Source organism: Ailuropoda melanoleuca, chromosome 4, assembly GCF_002007445.2.
Source record: "Ailuropoda melanoleuca isolate Jingjing chromosome 4, ASM200744v2, whole genome shotgun sequence".
In the NCBI taxonomy this organism is placed as follows: Eukaryota; Metazoa; Chordata; class Mammalia; order Carnivora; family Ursidae; genus Ailuropoda; species Ailuropoda melanoleuca.
Genome location: NC_048221.1, coordinates 135,995,240 through 136,021,705, shown reverse-complemented (window position 1 = coordinate 136,021,705; position 26,466 = coordinate 135,995,240). Strand labels below are relative to the sequence as shown.

At 50.7% G+C, this 26,466-nt stretch overlaps 1 protein-coding gene across 7 annotated transcripts in view; it reads left to right on the top strand.

Moving 5' to 3' along the window:
• LPIN1 (lipin 1) overlaps positions 1-26,466 on the top strand; it is a 70,482-nt gene that overhangs the window by 28,106 nt on the left and 15,910 nt on the right. For 5 of the 7 annotated variants that reach the window (XM_034659887.1, XM_034659884.1, XM_019803256.2 and 2 more), the window contains 11 exons: positions 999-1,128; positions 2,367-2,760; positions 3,729-3,822; positions 4,470-4,660; positions 6,708-6,801; positions 7,751-7,820; positions 11,006-11,098; positions 14,135-14,214; positions 19,756-19,882; positions 21,002-21,150; positions 21,618-21,704. In XM_034659887.1, the coding sequence (XP_034515778.1) occupies positions 999-1,128; positions 2,367-2,760; positions 3,729-3,822; positions 4,470-4,660; positions 6,708-6,801; positions 7,751-7,820; positions 11,006-11,098; positions 14,135-14,214; positions 19,756-19,882; positions 21,002-21,150; positions 21,618-21,704 (1,509 nt within the window). The remainder of the gene's footprint in view (positions 1-998; positions 1,129-2,366; positions 2,761-3,728; positions 3,823-4,469; positions 4,661-6,707; positions 6,802-7,750; positions 7,821-11,005; positions 11,099-14,134; positions 14,215-19,755; positions 19,883-21,001; positions 21,151-21,617; positions 21,705-26,466) is intronic. The other 2 variants (XM_034659888.1, XM_034659886.1) reach the window with 1 other exon arrangement.

Here is a 26,466-nt window from a genome sequence, read left to right as displayed (position 1 = left end):
CAAGCAGGACGGTGAGCGGGGACTCAGGAGAGTGCGAGGTCTGTGGAAAACGGTGCAAAAGGAAAACATGGTGGCTTTGTCTCCCTCTTCATGTCACACCGTCGTCTTACTCCAGGAGAAGTGACGAGGGAGAATAAATCACGAAGTGATTAAATGGATATATTTGCTCATCCAGACGTTGTTTAGGATGCTGTGAGAAGTTTGTAGATAAGTTGATTACTCTTGGCCGGTCACTCTGGCTGGACAGAGGGAAGACTTCGTTCAGGTCTAAAGAGTAGAAATATGGAAGAAGATGTGGAGACGAGAAACAAGTTACAACCACTAAAAAGCTGGCCTGAGAATTAAGCCTTGTGATAGGTTGTTACAGAACAAGCCTTAGCCAACAGGTGGATCTTTGAAGTATTCCTGGAAGATGGAGTATTTAATGAAATCTCAACACAGAGGCTCCTGCCATGTTAGCGAGTTTGAGTTTATTCTTGGCATCTGGAACTTGTGGCAAAATTGGCACGTGATGCAGTTTCCCTGTTTTTGAAGCCAGTGCAGATTCATAAATATTTTAAAAATTGAATATAATGTGTGTGTGTCTGAGATAGGCAGGACCCCCTTTGCAACTGAGAGCTGACAGACTAGGTTTGGAAGTTGAGAATGCAGGAGAGGGGAGCTCAGGGTGGTGAAATGGGGGAAAGATGGGTGGTTTTGAGATGAGAACAAACTTTTTTTCCCTCTTTCTATTTTCATCTCTCCTTTCCTCAATTTTCCTTTCTAAATGCCTCTTCTCATCTTTACTTGGAATTTGGGGGAGGGTTGGGATGGGTTACCCAAACCGGGAGCTCCTTCCACGTGGCTGTGTGTGCTGTGGACCCCTGGTGGCCACAGATGGGAATGTCATGAAGCTTGTGTGCATTTTCTGGGCTGTTTGAACCATAGAATTGTGGACCAAAAAACATCTAAAAAAGTTTCTTTTCCCAGTTTAATCGTGGATTTGTGTTTTTCTTCAGTCCCTCAGGTTCTCGACCTTCAACACCTAAAAGCGATTCAGAGTTGGTCAGTAAGGCCACCGATAGGACGACGCAGAAAAATAACCTAGAAATGCTCTGGCTTTGGGGAGAATTGCCACAAGCTGCGAAGGTAAGTGTTTTCCCCCCTCAATTCTGCCGTATATCGAAGATAGTTTCCAAAAACATGAAGCGGGCGCAGTCTTTTCTTTCAGGACATTTTGTTTCATACTCCAATCTGTTAAAGGAATCTGAATATATTACTATAAAATTCTTTTTAATATTGTAAAACCTCTAGAAGATGCTACCACTTCTTGTATCCCCAGTAAATATTCGTAATATGAATGAATGAATGAGTGAACACTGAAAGCATTCCTATTACGAATCCAGATGCGCGACCCTTTGGAGGCAAGCCCTGTTGAGGTAGGGCTGTGGATTCTTTTCCTTTTCTGGGTTATATTTCGCTTTCATGGAAAACGCTGATTCCTCTGCCCACAAGCTATAGTGCTGACCCAGCCAGCCGTCTGTACAAACTCACGGCATTTGTTGCTGGAGAAATGGCATGAAAGTGCTAACCCGTCACTTCTTCTGGCAAAACGCTTCCAACCACAGACGTGCCGTAACTCTGTGCTCATTGTACTGGAAGCTGTGAGATCGGATACAGAAACGAATACCCTCCCTCTCCCCTCCAACCCATAAATCGCATTTTGGTTTTTGTTGGGATAAATCTTTTCTGTAACTGGACATTCCTTGGACAAGTAGAATCAGAAATGCTAATTTCCCACTCACGTGAACCAACCACTTACTCCCGGAGTTTTGGGGGTTAACTTTATTGACACATAACATGTGTACAGAGAAATGCCCAGATCACAAGTGCACAGAGCAGGACATTTTCACACCGTGAATGTGTCCGTGGACTTGAACCCAGAGAGAAGCAGGGCTTCATCAGCTCTCGGAAGCCCCACCCTTTGCAGTTACTGCTCAGACTGACCCCCCAGAAGGGTAAACGCCCTCCTGCCTTATTGTTGTTGCTGCGAGCTACCCATCCTGTGAATGTACTTCCCGTTCTGTGGAAGGACACTGAGTACTTGAGCTCCTCCTGTTTGTTGGCCTTTACCAATCCCACTTCGTTCTATTTGGCGGTTGATGTTTTAGGTGAAAGTTCGTTTGCTTTGGAACTGGTCTTGTGCTCTGTAGAGTCTTGGCAGAATGGAAGTCACCAGGTGACTCCCGAGGCTTAACTCTCTCTGCAAAAGGGGCGGACTGTTGTGCAGATTGGAAATGGGTGCGTTGTTTTTCTTCGGTTAGCTCCTCTTTCCTCTTTGCCCACGCTCTGACCATTCTGTCTGTCTCTCTGCCCCTTTGACATAGTCATCTCCACACAAGATGAAAGACTGCAGCCCGTTAAACAGTAGAAAAATCTGTGATAAGATGCACTTTCAGACCATTCAGAGTGAATCTTCAGATGCGTTCAGTGACCAGTCGCCAACCCTGGCCAGGCCTCCCGTGCTGTCTGTTCCAGAGCCGGGCAAGCCTCCCACGGAGATGCAGTTTGTGAACGAAGAAGATGTCGAGGCCTTGGGGGCGGCAGCCCCGCCTTTACCTACGATCGAAGAACCCAAACCCCTCTCTGCCAGTGTAGCCCCGACAGCAAGCAAGACGGACTCTCCTTCCAGGAAAAAAGGTGGGAGGCCGGCATGTCGCAGCTCCTTCTGCGCAGATGTGGTGCTCTGCACGTTCCCGATCTTTCCCTCGGAAGTCCCAAGTATGTCAAGGGGGAATCTGGACCAGGACAGCTTTCTGCTGAAGATGTTATCAAAATTTTGTTATAGAAACTCAGCCTGAAGGAACCTTGGGGTGGTGTCCTGAGCCCCCTCACTTTCTAGAGCGGGGTGCTAGGATCCAGAGGGATGAAGTCTTTTTCACCCACTTGGGGCTCTGGAGGAAGTTGACTGCTGAGCTAATCCTGGTCTCCTCGCCCCCTGCCCTGAGTTTCTGTCTAGCACATTGCCGGGTTTTAATTTCTGTGTGCTGTGTAACCCTATTTCAGGGGATCACTTGTTTATATATTTTTTGCCGGGAATGCCCCTACTAGAATATGTGTGCCCTGTGAGATCCAGAACGTTTTGGTCTGGTTTGCCTTTGTTTCCTCCATGCTCAGAATCGTCGTTGCTCCGTAACTGCTGGTTTAATACACGCCTGGTTGCACGTCAGGAGGGTTAATGTCAAGCCTGCCCTGTTAACCGTGTGGTGTGGTGCAGTTTTCTGGATTTGTATGAACCAGTGACGTAATTCTCTGGCAGAAGGAAACAGGAAGTCCGCGGTCATGGTGCGCAGTGACCGCCGACGCACCGTGTAGGCTCCCTGGGCCTGGGAATATGGATGCCAGGAAGTGCATAATGAAAGCTTCCATCGTTCGAGGACGATGGTGGCAGTTGCTTCAATAGATTGAGTGTTCAGTACATATGTGAGGCACTTTACAGAGGGGGATGGAGCTCAGCAAGGTCACGTAACTCGGTCAGGGGCACACTCTTGGCAGTGGCAGGGTTGGGTTGAACGTAGACTTGGTGAGCCTGCCTCCGGAGTCATGCTACGGAGCTGACTCCCAGCTCCTGTATTCGTGGGCCAGTGGGGACGTTTTTGAGCAAATTTGCATATTCTTAAATGCTTTCCAGAGCTACTCAGAAGTCCATGGAAGACCAGGGTTCTGACTTGACCCATTTGCTCTTTCAGACAAACGAAGCAGACATCTTGGTGCTGACGGCGTCTACTTGGATGACCTCACAGATATGGATCCTGAAGTGGCAGCCCTGTATTTTCCCAAAAAGTAAAATTTCTTTTTATTCCTCGTATCATTTTCTGTGTTAATCTGTGCGAGTCTGGTTTCTTCCCCCCGTATATTTGATTGGAAAGTGAGTAAGAAAAGGGAGGCCCGGATTTTACTGTGAGAAGCTACCAGGAAATAATGGACTTTCTCTGGAGTCACGTGTGTGGGTATCTCTGTGTGGCCGGCTTCCCACCTTCTGGACAGGAATGCAGCCTGAGGCTGGCTCCCATGGTGACACCGTGGTCGTGTCGTGGGGTGGGGGGGGGCAGTGGTCCACAACCCGATCAGTGGCCGAGAGGGGGCAGCTGCCCAGCCCTCTCCCGCCCCAGGAGAGATTCTCCCGCGGCCTTCGGGGACCCCTGCTCAGTTTTGTGATTTGCAGGGAGGGCTGGCTCCTCGGGGAGGTGGTAGCAGAGATCTGTGGCCTCAGGACAGCGTGCTTTCTCTGCTGTTCATTGCACATCGGCCTAGAAGGCGACACAAGGAGGACAATAGGCTAAAATAATTGTTTCTCTCCCAAGGTAGTTGATTTCACTTGTCTTTGTCACTGTCCTGAGATGACCTCCTTTGCTACTCTGAGGGCTAGCATGTGGTGGGCGAGTTTGCCGTCTGTGATGTCAGAACATCTCCCCTCTTCCTCCTCCCAGTGGAGATCCTTCAGGGCTCGCCAAACACACCAGCGACAACGGAGCCCGGTCAGCCAACCAGTCCCCGCAGTCCGTGGGCAGCTCTGGCATCGACAGCGGCGTGGAGAGCACCTCGGACAGCCTGAGGGACCTGCCGTCCATCGCCATCTCCCTGTGCGGGGGCCTCAGTGATAACCGGGAGATAACCAAAGGTACCCCCCCCCCCCCCACCTTTTTTTTCCCCCCCCCCCCCAACCAGCCTGGCCCTGGAGCCGGTCTTCGAGCCTTGAGCGCCCTCTCGTGGCCAGCGGCCAGAACGTCCGGAAGCTCGGACTTCTCTGCTGCTTGTCACATGTGGCCTTTCCCTTGGCTGGGTTCACGAGAGCACAAACGACTTATTGCAGCTCATGGCCCAAATGCTGCTGGCTTGCAGTTGGCTGACCTGAGGGTTCTGTTGTTCACACACGGCTTTGGGGCCACTTGCCGTTGTGTGTCTCCTTGCCTTGTGCGCGCCCCGGGAGTGTGCAGCCCCATGGGAGTGTCGGTGTCATGGAGACACAGGGCACTGGAAGGGTGCAGAACGGCGGTGGGGTCTTGGTGGGGGCATCTGAGTTTGAGCACGCTCAGAGGTGCTTGCCGGCTGGATCTGAAGCTGTTCATATGCTTGGCATGGGTGGCGAATTAATTCATATTGTCTGTCGAATTCAGAACGATGGTTTCCCAGTGTTGCATGACAGCTACATGGGGAGGTGGCCCCAAGACCCCCCAGTGGGTGCATCAGCCATCACCAACTGATGAATTCTTTGAGTGGCCTTAGTGGCCCTGAATGTCCCTTTAGTGTCCCTTTACCATTCCTCCCACCTCCACTGTTCTCTCTTTTTCATCACGCACCCCCCCCCCCGGTCTGTTTTTCTTGCCGGGAAGGGGTGAGGCTGTGTACTTCATCCCCTCACCACTTAGGAGCCACCCTCTCCCCTTCCTGTCCTGAGCTGCGGTCCTCAATTCCTGTCTCTGTCCCGAAGTCCCCGCGGGGGTTCTGTGATGTTCTTCTCACACAGAGGCCGGGGCGCCTTGTTCTGGAACCTGAACCAGCTAACCCGTCACCCTGGTGCTGAATTGAAATGTGTGGCTTAATGTGAGGCAGCTGGTTTAGCCCATCACAGGAGGTCTCTGTAAGCCCCCCTCCCCTCTGATGTCTAGTGCCAGCCGCTCTGGGGCCTCGAGGAGCGAGCACACTCTGTGGGCCGGGAAGAGGTGTGAGGGGGCTGGTGTCCGATGGCACCCCTCTCCGGTACGCTTGCACCGAGTGTCCTCTCACGGGGGTCCACACAGACGAGGCCAGATTCCCATGGCCAGGAGCCCCCGAGGAGAGTATCTATGGCATGAATTAGGATTCCAAAGGCACGTGTCATGGCCAGTCTGGGCCGGCATGCTGACCAAGGGGTCTTTTTCCACTGGACAGGGGTGACTCCCAGTGTCCAGGGTCTGCTGGGTCTTTGTTCCGTTCAGGGTATAGAGGACCCCCCCTAGGGAAGGAGTGGGGACAAATTAGGGCCAGAGAGGTGGTCAGAACCCTCATCAAGGCTCCAGACGGGGCCAGCTGAATGGAGGACGTCGAGTGGAGGCCAGAGCCTTAGGCCAGAGCTCGTCACAGAAGCTAGAGTCAGGGCTAAGGCCCAGGGCCTCCTGACCTTGTGGCCTTCCTGCCAGGCCTCACTGTGTCTTCGCACTTCTATACGTGACAGTGACCAGCACCTCGCCCACTAACATCGAGTGAGCCCTCACGTTAGGCAGGGCATCGTGCTTCTCAGCCTCACAGCCACCGAGGAAGCAGGCATGGTTCTTAATCCCCATGGGAGGGACCCGAGGCTCGGGGAGATTAAGGACTTGCTCAGCACCAGCTCACACCAGTACATGTGACTGAAACTGGGTGGCCTGGTTTCTGAGCGTGTTTACCAGTCACCTGCTTCCATAGGTGCATAGGGAAACTGCATTTTCCACGCACCTGCTCCCTGCTTAGCTGCCTGGACACACGCTTGCCCCACGTCCTTGGACTGCCCCCAGCTGCCCTTCGTTTCTGCGCAGACGCTGCCCCCACACTAACTCAAGCCCCTTTACAAATACGTTTGAAGGATTGTCTATACATCTGGCGTGCGTAGGCTCTCAGAAAACACTTGCGAATGAGCGAAACATAAGCCTATTTTTTTGAACAAAATTTTCCTTCTATTTTCTCCTTATTCCCTATGATTGCTTTTGCAGATGCATTTCTGGAACAAGCCGTGTCCTATCAACAGTTTGTGGACAACCCGGCTCTCATCGATGACCCCAATCTTGTGGTGAAGATCGGGAATAAGTAGGTTCCTCTTGGAAGTCATTTTGTCTGTCTCACGGCACTGTTTGCATCTCAGTTTTTCAAAAGCAGAGACCCAGACAGTAGACCTGAGAAATATGTAAAACGACGTCTTGGTTAAAATTTACGATCATCTCTTCACTCTTGGTAAAAGACTGTGTTGTTACATAGTTCATAGGTTGGTGTAACCGTCAATCTTGTGGGTTTTAATATTCATCTGTACTAGATTTTCTTTCAAAGATTCATTTATTTATTTTAGAGAGTGAGCGAGCATGAGCAGGGAGGGGCTGAGGGAGAGGGGGAGAGAGAGGATCTCAAGCAGACTCCCTGCTGAGCACAGAGCGACGTGGGGCTCGATCTCACAACCCTGAGATCACAACCTGAGCTGAAGCCAAGAGTTGACACTTAACCGACTGCACCACCCCGGCACCCCCGTACTAGACTTTATAACGGACAGAGTCCCTGGGCATTCACGGAATAGACCACACATCTGCCCCATGAAAGCTTCAGTGTCCGAGGTCAGGGGCTGTGCAGGTGTTTCTGTAGACTGTCAGCAAACTTCTCTCCCCGAGAGGAAGGCAAGGGTGTGTAGGTATGAATGTGGGCTACCTAATTGCCTTTGCCATGACGTGTGGCAAGAAATGCCATCCGCACATCAGTGGCCTAATGCGCCACGGAGCTCGGGCTCACCTCTAGCCGGCGGCGGGGGTCTCCCACTGCCACCACCGGTCTCTGCTCGGCCCCGAGAGCGGCTGCTGGGGGGTCGGCAGGACGAGGGGCCCCTGCCAGTGAGGGGCAAATGGGGGAGGACCGGGGTGTTGGCAAAAGTCTAGGGCTCATTAAGGACCCAGCTGGGGTTCCAGAGCTTTCCTTGACTGTTTCTCGTGACATTAGAAAGATTTTTCAGTCCGAGCCTTGGTCTTTTGACATCTGTTTCATTTTTTCACGTCAGATACTATAACTGGACGACAGCAGCGCCTCTGCTCCTGGCAATGCAGGCCTTCCAGAAACCTTTGCCAAAGGTGAGCTTGAACATGAGGCAGAAGGGGTGGCCCTAAATATCACGGGTAGACTCATTGGGCCGTTGGAATTTAACTTTTATTTCAGAACCACTCTTTTGAGGTTCATGATTGTACAGGTCAGGGGTTTGGGATCTGCCTCTCTTGTAGCCTGAATGTCCTTTCCCCTCCTGCTTATCAGGGTGAAATCTCCCAATCGTGGGAGCTCCAGACTGTCCTGCCTCCTCCGGGGTTCTTTTCCCGACACTTGCTGTGCCAGGGACATAGGTGGGGGCAGAGTGGGGTGAGGCCCGGATGTCAGAGCCCAAGGGTGATGAGGGGACGAGAGAGAAGGGCTGGAGCAGGTGGCAGTGTAGGTGCAGGGAGACAGCACGACGGACGTCAGCAGGGAAGCAAGCCCTGGGCCTGCTGGCCAAGGAGGGGAGAGTGCAGGGCCTGGCAGCTTCTAGCTGCATGAGAGGGCAGGTGGTGGTCGCGGGAAGAGGCACAGTTAGAGGGCAGGTGGGCCGCTGTAGCCCCCCATGCTGCCATGCTCCACTGAGGACTCCCCGGACACTCGGCCTGGAATTGTTCAGTGTTTCAACCTTCTATCTTCCTACTAGATTATACGTTATTTTTGCTGCAAAGACAACGTCTTACCTTGTCTCCCTTGTCTGCTTAGTGAGAGCTTCGTGCAGTTTCGATGTTGTAGCAGAGCAGATGGTTGTGATATCCGAGGTTCTTGAAAGTCTGCTGACTTTGTCGGGTCCACGCTCCCTCCCTCGTGGGTGCGTGCACGTGCGGGTGCGTGCGCGTGGCTGTGCACGTACCATGCGGGTAGCGCTTGGGGTTTGGAGATTGTGACCTCATTCGTGGTGGTACTTTATCCGACGTCACGTTTTCCTCCCTGGTTTTTTTTGTCCCTGCCGGGTTCCCTGTTCCTCATGGTATCCATGGCCCAGAATAAATTTTTAGGTTACATTTCTCAGCTCTTACAAATCAGTAAGAAAAAAGACCAATGCAATAGAAATATCCTTTAACCTAAAGGGGTTTAGCTCACAAAAGACGTGCGCGTGGCTCCTAAGCTGAGGCTTTGTGATATGTTTCCTAAATCTTTTTACAAGCCGTCTTTGATGTTGCTTATGGTGTTTATTAATGTAGAATTCATTTTATATGTTGAATTTGTCCCTCCTTTAAGGCTGTTGGGTCTTATATCACATTGAGAATGGCCCTGCTTCCCTGTTTCCGAAACTTGTGAAAATATGTCAGCTTTTCCCCTAGTACTTTTTTTTTCTTTTTTTATATAAGTTCCACGTCCAGTGTGGAGCCCAGTGCAGGACTTGAACTCATAACCCTGAGATCAAGACCTGAGCTGAGATTAAGAGTTGGATGCTTCACCACCTGAGCCACCCAGGCATCCTCCCCTAGCACTTCCTTAAATCTCTGATCCGTCTAGATTTTATTTTGTGAGTGAGTGAGGGATCAGGAACCAAATCAGTTCTTTGCCGGCTGGTTATTGAATCATGATGCTTTGTAGGAACCACAGTGGCGACAAGTAGCTTGGATAATAGGGGTTTATTACCTGACACAGTAAGAATCGTCGAGGTTGGTAGTTTCAGGGTTAGCTTCTCCGTCATTGTCTTGGCTTTCCCTTTATGATCAAGGTGACTGTCGCCCACGTCATCCTCTCAAACAGCCACACTCCAAATAGGAAGGATAGAGACAGACTTCTCACATTTCACTGGCCACATGACCACCTGCAAACCAGTTGCTGGCAAAACAGTGCAATGAACATGAATGGCATAGACCAAGGGAGGTCAGAACGTATTGCACCTGATTCTTGAACAGAGTTTCGATGTGTTGGCAAGAAAGAAAGGGGATGATGTGCCCAGGCAGGCAAGTAACTGGGTCTGGCACATCTACCTAATTATCTCAGCACCTTTTGTTTACGTCACTCTTTCCCCCTCCAGTAGGCAGTTATAGCTACAGCATGTATGATATTTCTTTATGAATTTAGATTCATTTCTGGACTCTGTCTTCTGTTCCATGTATATGTTTACTCATGTACCAGCGTGCATTGTTTTAATTACGATAGCTTTTCAGTATGTTTTAATATCTAGTAAGGCTTGTACCTACTTAATACTCTTCTGTGAGTTTTCTTGGCTATTTTTATTTGTTTTATAAATGAACTTTAGAATCGCTTTGTCTCGGTATGGAAATAATCTTGTTCATTTCTTTCTTTAATTGGGGTTTTGTTACATTTCTGGATGAATTTAGGAAGAATAGGGGAATCGACATCTGAACGTATTTTTCTCTTTGTGAATAGGGTCCTTGTGGTTTGCTTTTCCGTGTATTCAGTTTCTTTTGTATTGGGTAGGGACTTTTAAATGATAAAAACAAGCACACCACAGGCGAAAAATGTGAATGTTTTATCTCTCACTTAACCTGAAGACTGTTTGGTCGAAAGATGTAAATTGTTCTTTTGTTACTGGTGAGGGTGTCCGTTCCCTGATAATTCTGTGAACCAAGGAAGGGAGAGAGGATACTGTTTACCTGGTGCTGGAATTCACCTCAAGATAGATATTTTCTTCTTTGGCAATACTTAGAAAATTATTAATTAATATTTAATCTTCTCTCATTAAACTTTTATTTCTTTAGGGAGACAGTATGAGTTTTCTTTTTAATACTTAAGGTTTTAACCCAAATGCATCTACTACGGTTCAGTTTGTCCCAATTTGGCAATTTACATTTACTAAAGAGATTCTGTGCATTTTATTCTTTGTTTAAAACCGTTTTACCCTGTACTCCATGTTAATCATTTCATTCTTTATTTTATAATTATCATACTGAGAGTAACAGTAGCTTAACCAGTAAATCACTTTAATTTGAAAACCTCTGGTCTTAACTAATCACTAATGATCTTCAATGCTTTCTTTTTCTGTTGTTGTCGTGTTATATTTTATTTGTTGTTTGTTTATTCCTTTAACATCTTCTTAAGTCTTCATGCTTAAGTTATCTTCATGTGATTTTGGACGCCATTAGATTTTGCTTCTCGAAAATTTTTAGTCCACAAATAGTATGTTGTGTTTTCTCTGATTTTTTTTTTTTTTGATCTTACTTTAATTTGCATGTGTGTCTCTTTCGGTTTGGATGTGCTAAGTTAATCTTTTTTTGGTTCCATTATTTATGTTACCATCCATTTAAAACAGGCCACTGTGGAATCTATCATGAGGGATAAGATGCCCAGAAAGGGAGGAAGATGGTGGTTTTCATGGAGAGGAAGAAATACCACAATCAAAGAGGTAAGCATGGAAAACAAAAGGGTGTTTCTACTTAGCTCATCCAATTTGGGGGTTTTGTTTTCATGCTTGTGTGTCAGAGAAATAAGCATAAGCCATAATACCGAGGTTTCACAAGCCAGCACTGCCACGAAGCAGGGAAAGGCATCCCAGAATGTGGGGAAGGTACAGAGGAGGGGGAGACGTGGGTTCACGTCTCGACCCTGTTACCTGGCTGGGAGCCTGTGGCCAAGTCACTGCTCCTCTGGAATTTCTTCATGTGTCCAAAGAAGGGATTCAATCTGATAGTTTAATTTTCTATTTCGAGTATCTTCTTGCTCCCTTGTGAGTATAATCGTAATGAGGTAATCCTTAGAGTGGTAGACTAATTCTCATCAGTCCTTTCACTTAAATGCTGTGTCTAAATATACGTGACCTTGGTGTCCATTTCTATAAATGCCTATACTTTTTTCCAGATCTCTTTCAGTCTCTCCACCTATTTCTTGAAGCACTTTCTTGCTTGACTTCCATGCCCCTGTGTCTGCCTGGCATTCTTCCTCCTGAGGCTGGCCCCACTCTGGCTCCGCCCCCACAAGGGAGTCATTGACCGTTGTCCTAGGTAGGGTCTTCTTTTCTGCTTGGACTGCCTACCTTTCCCTAGGCAACCCCACTCACACCCATGTTTGACTTCCAAACCAGACATTCTTTCGTATTTCCTGTCCATTTATCAAGTAGCCAGCACTGTGGACATCTCCATGTGAATGCTTCAAGACACTTCAGACTGGGTCATTTCTAAGATCGAACTCAAGGTTTTCTTGTGAAGTCTTCCTTCGTATTACCATGGTCAGAAAATGGTGCCAGCGTCCCTCCACGGGCTAGACCCTTCCTTATCCCTCATTTCCCACATTCAATTCATCATCACGTCCTGTCAATTTACCATCTTAAATATTTCTCAGATGATCCATTGCTCTCCAGTTCCACTCCCCCTATATGGCTAACACCATCTGTCCCAGGATTGCTTCCTGTGGTCGTCTGGTCTCTTCTTGCCCTTTCTTCTTCAGCCTCTATAATGTAGTTGCATTGGTCGATGTAGGATACTGGTCCAATTTGTGTTATTCCTTCCTTAAAAGCTTTTGGGTTCCCAGGGCTCTCATAATTAAGACCAATATCCTCAACATGGTTCACCGTGTTTGTGTATCCTAGCCCCTGCCTCCCTATTTAGCCCTTTTTGCCTTTTTGCCCCTGCCCTCCCTGTTTTAGCTTCACTGGCTGAACGTGCACTCTACCCCAGGACTTTTGCATATGCTGTTTCCTCTGCCTGGTGTTCCTAGGATCCCTTCACCATCCCCTTCACTTAATTAACTAGTGTCTCAAAAGACCCTTTCTCAGCAGATTAGTCTGGGCTGCCATTCTCTGTTCTCATAGTCCCACCTGTGGACTTTGCCTAAATACATTTTGTCAGGGTTTGTAATCTTACACATAGTAGCGTGACTGTTTGATTAACATCTCTTTTTCCTCCACATCCTAAGCCCAGGAAGGTGGAGACCATGTCTAGCTCTGATCCCTGGATATCCATGGTGCCCATATTGGACACAGAAGAGGGGTTTGGCAAATATTTGAGGGAATGCTGATTACTTTTGGAATATAGTGTAAAGAAACCCCAAGGACAGCAGTCAAGTAGGTTATTATAATACTAATAGAAACGCCAGTGAGCTCAATGTATTTATTCTATGAGTTCAAAGGGAAAAAGTCTGGTGGAAGGGTTTTATCAAGATAAAATTGTTCTTTGACGTTTTCTTAGCATACCTGAGTTTTATTGATTATCCCATTATCTTCAAGAGGTATAGACAAGTTAGAGCAAACATATGCTTTCCTTTAGGTGATGTAAAACATAAAGGGCCTTTCTAGTTCCCTTACTAGAGAGTAGAATGTTCTAGAACTTAGGTAGAGGGCTATTTCCTATTTCAAAGGCCTCTTTATTGTAGAGTGTTCACGTTGTCACCAGGTTGAATTAAGGGGAATGCCAGCATGAAGGAACAGTTATAAAATTAAATATTTCTTAAAAAAACTGAAATACATTTATTTCAGATAGATACATATTTTTGAATTAATCTAATAAAGAATTATTGATAGTGGTGGCTAAGTTACCTCAGTAAATAGATTAAAAATTACTGGGTATATTGTCACATCAATTATTTGTGTGCTTATAAAAAGCTAAAGAATATTTGGAAATAGTTTGTGCTCATCCTGTGTTAAGATGGTCACGCTGATGTATTAACCTATTTTGCTCATTTTCTTTATTATCATTGAAAACATTAACCTACCTCCCGGCCAAATGATCCCAAATAATGAGATTTAATTGTACATCCTTTGTCCTTGTCTTCTCCTCCCAGCCTGCTGTGGGCCGGGCTGTGTGTTTGTGTGTGTGTGTGTGTGTGTGTGTGTGTGCACGCATAGCATCCCTGTGGTCCTCACAGCAGCGTTAGCAGATGGGTGTTGTCACCCCCCTTTTACCGGAGAGGAGACAAGGCTCTGGAAGTTTCCAGGACTTGCCCAAGCTTGTCAAACAAGAGAAGCAGAACTGAGCCCGGATCTCGTAGAGTACCAGAGCTCTTTCCGGTACCTCGAAGGAACATTTTCTATTAAGAGTGTGTGGTGTTGAGAAAGAAGGCATCCATGTTTTCCCAAGCTAAATATGGTGTGAAAATATTTTCAAGCATTTCCATCACCAATTATAAGAAAATATTTTGAAAATACTCGGGTGTCCAGGCAGCTCTTTCTAGAGCATTTGTATAAGCTCCAGCGATTATGAAAGTTTGGTTTGGTGCCACTAACACTTATGGAAAACAGACTCATTTCTGTCAAAAAAATTTTCTCAGCTTAATTGAACGCTTTCAAGGAAAGGAATAACTGGGACCTGATGTGCCTGGGGTGTGTAATGTTGGGGACGGCATTTGGGGCCCTGCCCGGGGCTTACGGGAGCCCGTCGTGGAACCCCGGCAGTGTCGTGCAGGTGCTTTTCTTTGTACCCCCATGACTCTGTCTTGTCCTCTGTTCCAGGAAAGTAAGCCAGAGCAGGGCTTGGCTGGGAAGAGCCATAGCACTGGGGAGCAGCCGTCAGCGCTTAGCATGGCCACCAGGTACGGCGCGCGTCTCCGTGGGCTGTGGCAGCCCCTTTCTGCATCCCAGGGCATGGCACGTGCCTGCCAGGTGCTGATGGGGTTCACTGAATGTACAGACAGATCTGGCTCTGTATTTACTCAACGACCTGGAGCCATTTCCCTCACATGGTTCCCCCTGATCGAATGGAGGCAGCTGCCCCCTGAGGTCTCTCCCTGGCAAAGTAAACCTGAGGCTTCAGTGAGGTCACACAGCTTGTGCGCGTCTCAGGGTCTTGGTGTGGGATGGCCCCGGACGTACAGAATACAACAGTAGTGATGATGGCGATGATGGCGATGGCAAAAGGAGCGTTAGCAGCAGCGTGGAGATAAGTTTCTTTCCGAAGGAAATTCCCTTTCTCTGTGGTTTAAATACTTACTGGGGCTTATGTGGATACTTCTCTAAGTGTTGATAAGGATTCATATTAACTTGGCAATGGATGGATCCTATTCATGTTTTGTCCTCAGGGTAGTCTGTTTGTATGGGGTTGAGGGTACCTCGGGCCTGAGGGCGAAGCCATCACGCACCAGTTATGAGGCCGATGGTGTATATTCTGTGTCTTATATCAGTACCTATCACCTTATCCATACATATCCCCTCTCCGCTGGAGTATCCCTGTGCTGAAGCCAGCCGGGATGGCCTGTCTTATTTGACAGGCAGAAAATACTAACAGACTGACGGAAGGCAAGATGCGTGTCTTAATCCTATCTGTATCGTAGAGGCTACACCAGTGCCTGACATGTAGCAGGCTCTTCACAAGTGTTGTTGGGCTATTACTGAATCGGCGAGTTTTTCCCAACACACTGTTGATTCGTAGGAGAGGCAGGCTTAGATCGCACGTCCTCAGCCTCCTGGCCATAGTTCTGCGTCGTCAGCCTTTTTATTTCTAGAATCCACTGTGGAAATAGAAACCCATGTAGGTAGAAGTAGGAAGAAATCTGATTTCGTCATTGTTCTGTGAGGAGAAGAATGTGCAAGACCTTTTGAAGATGACTCTAAGAGGCCTCGCCTTGCCAGCTCTCGGCTGGAATATTCCTGGGGGCGCCCTTGCTGTTTCCCATGGGGGGCCCCCCTGGCCCTGCTGCTTCCCACCTGTCCCTCTGCCCATCTACACTGGAGAGGGAAGCGGAGTTGACTTTTCAGTTTTCTGCCCTCCGTCTCTGGCTCGTTCCCTGGGAAAGGGCTCGCAAGCATGATTTTCCGGTACCCTCCCAACCTGGCATGTTGAGTATGACTTTGAGTGAGCTCAGGAGGGAGAAGGCAGGTGTGTTCTAGATGGAACCGAGTCTGAGGGTGTGCTGTCCTGTGAGGGGATGTGCACAGCAGCCCGGCTAGGAGCCAGCAGACTTTCAGTGGGGTCGTCGTTCACGCCCACGAGTGGGCAGCAGCAGGCCAAAAACAGCAGACTTGGGGGTCAGGAGGACCTGGTTGAGAATCCTGGCTTTGGGGAAACTGGTTTCCATATCCAAGCAGAGGAACAGATGTGATATTCATGTCCAGAGCAGTCGGGGAGGCACGTTGTTCGGCTTGTGATGTCCAGTGCAGATGCCATAGTCCTCACGATGCCTTCCCAGGCCAGAGTTGGCAACCCCCGGGCAGCTCTTACCTCCTTACCGAGCTCTTTGTGGACACCCAGGGGCTCGGCCTGGCTCGTTGGAGTGGTAGCGCAGGTGGGGCTCGCTGTGACGCTCCTGGGGCTGTGGGTTCGAGGGAACCCCCCATCCTGGCAGCAGTCCATGTGCTTCCTCCTCCAGGGCCCTGGGCGGCTGCTGCGGAACAGGTAGGGACTCAGGACTCGTCATGGTGGGGGCTCCCTCTTCTTGTCACGAGTCCAGGTCATTCTTTTGATGTCCTCCTGTGATTGCCCACAGGCCTAGGCCTAGGTAGAGAGAGGTTTAGCGTGCTGGAGTACTAGGAACGTGATGCCGTTTACTTCAGGATTTGGGGACCGATCAGTCTGTCCTCACTCTGCTTTTTTCTGAATTTAGGCTGCACTTAAATTTTAGGCCCTGCGGTATTTATCTAATGGAAAAACCAGTCCTGCAGATAGCCTCTTGCCTGAAAACAGCAGAGAATGAGGGCAACTTACTTATTTTTTGCCAAATGTGATTACTTGTTTGAATAACAGTCAGCTGTGAGAAATTATCTGTAGGGCTGATTGTCACCTTGTTCATCGAGAGGGTAGAAAATAGCTTGCTTGGTTATTGATTAAAAAGAAGGGGTGGGGCGCCTGCCTGGCTCAGTCGGTTCAGCAGCCGACTCTTGATTTCAGCTCAGGTCATGATCTCAGGGTCCTGGGATCGAGTTTCCCACATTGGGCTCTGAGCTCAGTGGGAAGTCTGCTTGAGAGTCTCTCTCTCCCTCTCCTTCTGGCCCTCCCCCTGTGTGCACGCTCTCTCTCTTTCTAGAATAAATAAATCAATCTTAAAAAAAGCATAGAACGTGACAACTGCTGACAGTGTGGCCTGTTGCTCTCCCCCTGCCAGCAGCTGCGTGGAGGACTAGGGAGGTCGCTGGGGGGCCCTGGGGTAGGGTTGGGGTGGGACGAGCAGCAAGACCCCAGGGCGGCTCCTCCCAAGCTGCGGCATCAGCTGGCGAGGTTCCTTTGAAGCATTGCGGATTTCTTACTATCTGATAGGATCCTCTTCGAATGTTGGCACAGATGCTGTTCCCTCTTAGCTAGAGATCATCCAAGACTATTCACCGTTCTGAGTTCGTCACACTACACTTTCTTAATTAAACCTGAAAAACGAAGCATTGACTCTTGTGAGAAGGAATTGAGATTTCGAAAGATATTAACGTCGAGTTCTTTGGAGAAATGGAGATCTGCTAATTTTTACTGGTGTCTTAGACGCTGAGCCTCCCAATTGGATCCGTGTAGCCGAGGGAGAGAAGGCGTTGGCGAGAGAAGGCGTTGGCGTGCTCTCCTAATTGACAGGCTTGATTGACAGAGCGGTCCCTGAAGTCTCCTAATTGAGCAAAACGCTTGTCACCACACAAATCATTAAAATACTATTTGAAAAATGTGCCCTGTGACAAGTGCTAAGTTAGATCTTGTTCACAGCTACTCTGAACACAGACTTTCAAGCGAGATGAGCCCTTTTGTTTTGCTGGTTGCTTCCTGCCGGCATCGTAAAGCGGACACCAGCTCATGAGCCCTGGCAAGCGTGGGGGCCGGCACTCGGGCAGGGGGCCCATTGTTCCGTGTGGGGTGGCAGAGACCCCAGATGCCGCACCCCTGCCCTAAGCCGGCTCTACCAGCAGCCAACTGTACGGCTCCCGATGCAGTGTTTGTGTCTGTTTTCCCTCAAACATGGCATGTGCACGGAGTTGGTGGTGGTTTTTTTCTTCCTTTAAAGCAGCAGATGGAAACGAACAGCGAGCGATTCTGCCTTCCTTCCCCCCCTCCGAGCAGAGGCACACGTCAATCTGGTGTCATGAGAGCTTTGGTTCACATGTGGATCTCATTTCCCTCCAAACTGGTTGGTTGGAGCAGAACTGTTTTCTGATTCACTGAGAGGCCCGCAGCCTGGTCTCTCTCTGGGTTCCCACCTGGGTTCCCACGTGTCCGGCCGGCTTGGCTCCAGGCCTGTGTCTTCCTTGACTGGAAATCTGTGGGTTGTAGGTTCAGAAGAACCAGCATTGTTCACAGGAGCCGGGGGCGGGGGATGGAACCAGAAAGGGCTGTTGCTTTGGACCATGTCATTGTCCAGATGAGCCGAAGGCCCCGAGAGGAATTCTCCGGTCATGAGGCCTTCCGTGAGTGGGGCTCATGTTTCCCAGTCCGGTTCTTTCTGTCTCTTATCAGCCTGTGTCCTGAGTGTGTTGGTGGGGGCGATGCTGTTGGTTCCTCTATGTTTTGAGAGAAGGAAACCAGGGCTGAAAGGAGAAGCAGTCTGTGAGGGTAACAGGCTGATTCCCGTGGGTTTCCAGCCTGGGCTTCTCGGGTTCTAGCCCCTGTGCCATCTTCACTCTGCCTAGAAACCGCACACAGTGTCATGGGTTAGATTCATGCACACGTAGCCCAGCCCTGCCATGTACCAGGCAGGATGCTAGCCGTCACGCTCTGTCCTTCGTGGCCACAGTGACCTGTCCCCACGGCTTATTCGCCGCCGTCACTGTGTCCTGGTGATGGCCACGTCTGCTTTCCCATCAGAGCACTTACCCTGCTGTGTGGTGACGCTTCAGACTAAGAGCCTGGGGAGAGCAGGGGCCGGTCTATCTGCCGTATGGATGGCGGCTGGCACAGTGCAACGAGCATCAGGTGAAAGAGCTCCAGTCTGCCAGCCCGCAGCCCGCAGGCTCCCCCTTGTGGGGCCGGGGCAGCAGGTGCTTGGGGAAGGGCCCCTCATTCTAGATGTGGAAAGAGCCTCGTCTCCTCTTAGAAATAGCAGAGAAGTGGGTGCTGTGTCACGGTGTTCTCCCGCATGTCTCCCTAGTTTGGGACGGTCCTGGATTGTAGGGACTGCTCTGGAATGAACACATGGGGGTGAGAAAGGCTGCACGGGAGGGGGAAGGGAGGTGGGGGAGAACGGGAGGCCAGAGGACAAGGGGACTTGAGCATTGAGAGGTCAGAGCTCACTGGGATCAAAAGATAAGCTGCAGCTCCCAGGCATGTCAGTCTTGCATAAAATGATGGACCCAGCAGGAGGCTTTGCAGAGAGGTGTGCACCCGAGGGTGGGGCGTGCCTGCTTGGGGCCACTCAGCCCTTCCCACTCAGCCTTAACAAACACTAGCTTTGTATGTTGGTAAGACATTTTTGAAGGTAATGGTGCCAGGAAGCAGGGCTAATCCCGCTGGGTTGGGGGTTATGCTACAGCAGGAATCTATTCGAGGGAACAACAAATTCTTGATAGGCTTTATAAGGGCTGTTTAAAGAAAACGAGCCTGTTTCCCACCTGCAACCCCCAGCCCTGCACCAAACAGAGAAGTCTGGAAGAGTTGGGAGCATTGGCCCCGTGGGTTCCGCACAGGCAGATGATGTGTGTGGCCCTTGCTGGTGGAACAGCCTGCTCAGGGCTTCCGGGGTGGGACTGATGTGTTCCTTGTCTTCACCTGTCCGGGAGTCCTGCGGTTTCCTAGTTATTCGGAGAGGTGTGTTTGGAGAGGTATAAACACGGAACCGATAGTGGGGTGTGTAGAAATTCGGGCTTCTCCTTCTTGGCCTGCAGCCTTAGACCCGGAGGAGAAGAGAATGTTTGCGAGCATCTCCTCGGGCAGAAGGGAGCTTAACCCTGTTTATCAGGAAGAAGGAGCGTCTTGGTTTAAAATAGAGTGATGATTAGCTAGTAAATAGGGAAGTGAATGAGGAACGGCAGCCCCGATGAATAATGCAGGAGGCGTATGAATGGGAGTTAGTGAGCGTTCATTGATAAATGTAATGGCATATGGTAAATGACCACCCGAGAGACAGTACTCGGGAGAGACCCGATTGACTCTGTCATTGATTCCGGCCTAATGCATTTTTAATGGCTACCCAGATGCATTTCCTAATTGGTGATTACATCACTGTGTGTTCCAGAATAAAGCATGAATCATCCTCCAGTGATGAAGAGCGCGCAGCGGCCAAGCCATCAAGTGCAGGCCACCTCCCCCTGTTGTCCAGTGTCAGCTACAGGAAGACCCTCCGGCTCACTTCAGAGCAGCTGGTGCGTGTCCCGTCCTTCCCTCACCGTGTTCGCGGGTGCCGGCCCAGGCGCGGCCACCCAGACTCCGCGGCCTGGTGGTCTGGGTGCCCCTCCCGCTCAATGCCCCAACCTCAGCCCCTGGCCAGGCCGGCCCCACAGTCTTGCTTCCCCTTTGTCTTCCCTGACGTAGCCTTGGAGCCTCCTTTTTTCAAGTGTTGGAGGAGGGCAGCCTGAGGAAGCTAATTCATCCTTAGATGTAAATGACCGAGAGACCTGAATCTCCCAGGCTCTTTCCGGTTTTAGAGAGATGCTTGTTAACTCAAGTGCATCTCCTACATTGGGGGAAATTAAGCACTTGCGATGGGGTTAGAGACTTTCAGGTGGCAGGGGCCATCATGGTCACAGTGTCCTCTTCTGTGGGGGTGTACCACCAGTTTTAGTCATAGCCTTCTTTCCCTGGACCTTGTTTCCCATGAACAGTCAGTGAGCAAGTATCCTCCCTGTTTTGCTTTTATCCTAAGAATGAGTGGGGGGCCAGGCTGAGCTGTGATGGTGTTTCATGGGAACAGGTCAGGCCCAGACCCCCACTTAACGCCACCAGTGTGCCCCTGCAGCCTCTGTGCAGCTGTGTGGCATGTGGCTCAGGCCAGCGACGCTGGGGGGACCTGGAGTCAGGCAGCCAGCCGGCATGCATGATAGGGTCCCAGCAACGAGATGCCAAACTGCCAAAAGGTAATTTTGCTTCCGAATCTGCTGTGAATTCCTTGGGTCCGCGGTTATTCCGGGAAACATGTTTCCACACTTGGCTTTGTTTCCCCCGTCGTGGCCCTTCGTATTTATTCATGGAGTAGTAAGCGTGTCCTATGCTGAAGGTGGAATGGCTGCGGCAAGCCTTCCAGCCTATCATTCAGCCCTGCAGGAAGCGGGTGAGCTCGCCTTGCAGGGGGGCCTGTGGGGACAGCTGGGTTCCAGTGGCCCAAATCCTGGAAAGAACCAGCCTCATCTGTAGGCAGAATTACACAGCGGCCTAGGGCAGTGAGTTTAAAAAATAATCCTAATCTAGCATCTCATGGAGTGGAATCCAAACAGCCCTCTGTCTGGGCCTTCCCCTCAAGGGCACGCACGGCTCATGTTTTTCAGAAAAGCTTGAAGTTGAAGAATGGCCCCAACGACGTGGCGTTCAGCGTGACCACGCAGTACCAAGGCACGTGTCGTTGCGAGGGCACCATCTATCTGTGGAACTGGGACGACAAAGTCATCATCTCAGACATCGACGGGACCATCACCAGGTCAGTCTGGCCGCCTTGGGGGCGTGGGCGGGTTCACCTTCCTGTGGGGCCCCCCCGAGGCCTGGAGCCAGCGTCTCTGTTCTCTGTGGGGCTGTGGGGCTTGTGCAGCCATGGAACCTTCGATCCTTGCCCTAAACAGCCATAGTTGGGGCGTGGTGCTGGTTTCCTCGGCGCTGCTCATGTGGATGCTTCCCAGGAACCCTTTCCAAATGGCCTTTCGCTTTGATTTAACAAGTCACGAACTTGATGCGTGATCAATGAGAAGGTGCCCTTTCGTGTGTTTACATATCCCTCCGTGAGCATTGTCCTCTGATTACTCTGGGTTCGGGCTTTCTCTCCAGCAAGTAGGTCGTGGGTCTTGTTGGCATATCTTATGAGGTGTTTCTGCCGCAGTGAATCGGAGTGGGCTTTCTCCCCTGTTGTCATGCCCTTTCTATCATATTTCTCTCATTTCTATCTTTATTTAGGTCAGATACTCTTGGCCACATTCTGCCCACCCTGGGCAAGGATTGGACCCACCAGGGCATCGCTAAGCTGTACCATAAAGTGAGCCAGTAAGTACTGGGCACCTGCCCCCATCTCCCGCACACTTGCGAAACCGTGACCTTGAATGTGACTTGCAAAGAGGGGTGCGCCTCGGCGGGCGGGTCAGTGGGTTGTGGAGGGTTCTGAGGACACGGTGAGTGCTATCCCGCCAACACCCAAGTGTGAATTCAGTGCCGAAAGACGAGAGAGGAAGTGATAGGAGGCTCCCAAATCGTTGGCCGGAGAAGGGTGGCGGCATCAGGGGAGGACGGAGATTGAGTCCATACTGAGGACTCTCTCCTCAGGGAGGTGGGCTAACGGTCCTCTGATACCTGCCGGCCCGGAGGGGGGGCTCCGCGGCGTGGCCACCGCGCAGGACGGCGCCTGCTCTGGGGCCGCACCTGGTACGCCCAGGTGGGAGAGGAGACCTTCACCTGCTGTCCCGTGCTGGGCACGTGTCCCTTTACTCACCAGCTTTTCAACATTACTGTAAGAATTACTGCCATTAGTTCCCTCGGGAGCGGTCGGTCCACGTTCCCATAGCTGCTCACAGGAGGCAGGGCACCTTCGGCCCCACGGCCGTTGCGTGCGCTCTGGTCTGTCTCCGGGGTCGGGGCCCACTGGGGTGTCTCCCTCCTCACAGCGGCTCGTCACGTTCTCCGTCTTTCTGTGGACTAGAGTCTCCTCATCCGTGAAACCTCTCCCTCCAGCGCTTTCTGTTCTCCAGGCACTTGGGCTGGAAGGTGCCTTAGGCCAACGCAGGGCAGCCCCACCTTTCCCTGGCTGAGGAAGGTGAGGAATTACGTAGTCAGTGGATGTCAGGCCAGAAAACCGGGCCCATGATTCCCAAGCTGATGGGCTCACCTCTGACCCATGTAGGTGGGGGCTGGGGGCTGGGCACACAGAGCTATGCCCGTACTCTGTGAGCACTGATGAAGGAAGCATACTTTTCTGCCCCTCATTCATTCACTTACCCAGCATTTATTGAGTGCCTGCTGTGTGCTCGGCCCAGTGACAGGAGCTTGGGATGTCAAGAAGTAGACACGGCGTCTGGCCTCCTGGACCTCACACGGCAGTGGGGGCGGGGTGGCTGGGATGGGGCCTCATATCCTGGTGGGACTGAGAGCTTCTGATCTCTTCGATGCCCCGCTCATCGGTTTGACCTTACGTTTCCAGATTTCCTTTTCAAAAAAGTACAAAAGTAGTACGTGTGTCTTTAAAAAATGAAGAGAAATAAGGAAAATGAGAGGAATTTGAGAGTAGGAAGGTTGTGTCTTCTTCCTCTCGGTCCTGCCGCCAAGCTAATCCATCCCCCAGATGCCCTGGGTTTGGTTTGGTTCTGTCTCGATGTACTTAAAATCCATTTCCACTCTCCCCACGCCCCCCAACATGCACGCACATGCCTACATTATTTAGTAATATGTCTTTCTGCTTCATTACATGTGAGATTTACCTTATTCTCCAGTGTGGCACGCGTCGTATAATGTGGATAAACCGTGCTGTATTTAGCTCATCCTCTGTGATGCGTGGAGGAGGGAGTTTCCTGGTTTCTCTGTTTCCAAGACTGATGAACTAAGCACTTACATGAGTGTTTATTATGTATGATGAGCCTATAAATAAATGAAGAAGGCCCACGCATGCAGGGAGGGACTGCTGCAAAGTGGATTCCCGGAAGCAGAATTGATGGTCTGAGGATGAGTGCATTTGAAGGGCTGATCGATGGGCCAGATTGCCCTCTGCAAAAGCACGCCCCGTCCGCGGTCTGGTAGATGGTGTGTGTGCCGGTCCCTTCCCCGCCGGCCTCGCCGCGGCTGACCTCTTGTCGAGAAGGGTGAATCCACTGAGGAGCTGCCTGGACTTGGACGACACTGAAAATTGCATCTATTTTTAGTTGGAAGAAGCCCTCATGAGTCAGGATACCGAGACGCTCACAGCCTGAATCATTTTGGGCTTTAGAACATAAATCTCCTTTTCTTACTGTACGTTTAAAAAAAAAGGGCACGGTTGCATTTTTTTTTTTTTTCCCCAGAAAAGTTATCTCTTTGGGAAGTAAAGTAGGGTAGCTTACCGGAGAACATCTGAGCGTTCTTGACTTTGGTTAACGGGCGTAGGGAGAGAGGTTTGTCGGTGAGGGTCCGTGACGAGTGCTGACTACTTCCCGTGTTTTCAGTTTGGTTGAAAGGAAGGAGCTTGATGTTTATTCATTCACTGAGTTCGGTGTGTGTCCAGCGCTGAGTTTTCTGCACCAGACGGGCCAGGGATGTTCAGAGCTTCTAGAGCAATCGGCACAAACACGGTTCGGCCGTGGTCTTCGGGGCCCTGTGCTGAGCGCCTCCAGGCGGAGCTGCGGGCTCCTTTCCCTGCCCTTATTTCTGAGTTTCTCCCCAGACCTTCTTGCTCTAACCCAGGCTGCATTGTACCCTCCACACTTCGTTTTCCATCTTCCCATCTACGCTGAGACGATGGCTTCTGCCTGACATGCCTCTACCCCTGATTTTTGCCTCCACGTTGTTCGGCTTGTGATGTCCAGTGCAGATGCCATAGTCCTCACGATGCCTTCCCAGGCCAGAGTTGGCAACCCCCGGGCCTCTTTGTGGACACGCAGGGGCTCGGCCTGGCTCGTTGGAGTGGTAGCGCAGGTGGGGCTCGCTGTGACGCTCCTGGGGCTGTGGGTTCGAGGGAACCCCCCATCCTGGCAGCAGTCCATGTGCTTCCTCCTCCAGGGCCCTGGGCGGCCGCTGCGGGACAGGTAGGGACTCAGGACTCGTCATGGTGGGGGCTCCCTCTTCTTGTCACGAGTCCAGGTCATTCTTTTGATGTCCTCCTGTGATTGCCCACAGGCCTAGGCCTAGGTAGAGAGAGGTTTAGCGTGCTGGAGTACTAGGAACGTGATGCCGTTTACTTCAGGATTTGGGGACCGATCAGTCTGTCCTCACTCTGCTTTTTTCTGAATTTAGGCTGCACTTAAATTGGCCCTGCAGTGCTTATCTAATGGAAAGACCAGTCCTGCAGATAGCCTCTTGCCTGAAAACAGCAGAGAATGAGGGCAACTTATTTATTTTTTGCCAAATGTAATTACTTGTTTGAATACAGTCAGCTGTGAGAAATTATCTGTAGGGCTGATTGTCACCTTGTTCATCGAGAGGGTAGAAAATAGCTTGCTTGGTTATTGATTAAAAAGAAGGGATGGAGTGCCTGGATGGCTCAGTCGGTTAGACGTCAGACTCTTGGTTTCGGCTCAGGTCATGATCTCAGGGTTGTGAGATCGAGCGCTGCGTTGGGCTCCGTGCTGAGCGTGGAGCCTGCCTGAGATTCTCTCTCCCCCTGCCCCTCCCCACCTCCTCACCTGCACTCTCTTAGAAAAAACAAAAACCAACCATAGCAAATACAACTGGAAGACATGAACCCCCCCCCCCCCACATTCGAGTATGGTCAATAAGTACGAGGAAAGTAAAGGACTGTTTCCTAAAATAGCCAGATCATTGAGCCAGTGGGTCTTTGGGGGCTAAATCTGGACAAAATTGCTCTGATTTTGCACCTTGATTGATGCATATTTTTATATTGGTGTAACTAAAAACCGATGTGTGCACGACCATGTAGCGATGACAAGTGCTGGGAAGATGAGTCCGTCTGTGGCCTGAGGAGGGTGCCGTGTGAGGCCAGAATGCTGAGAACGGAAATCCTCATTGGCCGACTCAGTAGGATCTGTTCTCTCCTGCCCACAGTGCTTGCTCTCTCCTCCACCTGAGGTCCTCTTAGGTGACTGTGCTCATTACTGCCACCCGTAGGGCTGAGGGGTCAGAGGGCCTGGGTTCTGAAGGTGACAGCCCTTAGCTCACCCTGGATGCACAGACCTCGTCCCCCACTCCTCATCTCTAAGACGGGAAAATTAGGCCAGGTGATCCCTGAGGTCCTGCCAGGCCAGAAGCGCGGTGCGGCGGGTTGTGGGCGTGTGGTCACCAGGCTGTGGGCCATAGCGTGGCGAGCTTTTCCAGGCCAGGCCTCCGCGAGAGCCCCAGGATTGAGCAGACCCTGATCGCAAACCAGCCGCGTACCTGGGGCTGTTGTGAGTGCTGTACGGGCTGTGGGAGCCCCTCTGTCAGGGAGCTCGGGGTCCTGTAGAAGCAGATAGCACCCCTGTAATGAGGCAACGAAGGGGGCGGGCAGTGAGATGCAGATTTCTCATACGGACGTGAGGGAGAATTTAATTCTGATCGGAGGGTTGAGGAATCCAAGATGGTTTCAACGAGAAGGAGGCCCTCGAGCTGAGCCTTGTTGGGTGAGCAGGGTTTCAAGAGAAGCACGCTTGTCACGGGAAGTGGGGTGGAGAACCAAGCTGGTGCATGGTGCGCACAAAAGGGAGGCTCCAGGCAGGGGACCTTGGAGGCCGGGCTGAGCACAAGTCTGAGTTTAGCATAGAGCCTTCCATCTTTAAGGGAGCAGGCGATTATCCTTCCCCTAGGCCTGCAAATGGGGCAACAGAGGTCCTTTATTCTACAATAGTGCTCCCAACTGAGGGCGACTTTAGCCTCCAGGGGCCTGTGGCAATGCCTGGAGACGTTTCTGGTTGTCCTGTCTGGTGCGTGTCACGGACACCTAGCAGGTGGAGGCCAGGGATGCTGCTAGATGTCCCACAGTGCGGCATTACAGGGCTTCCGCCCTGCCCCCCAACAATTACTTATCCAGACCAACGTGTCAGTAGTGGAGAAACTTTAGCCTAGAAGCTTATCTTGGCAAATAGCCCCAAAGATAATCTTTCCAAGCTCTTTTAATATCGGCCTGGGCCAACTG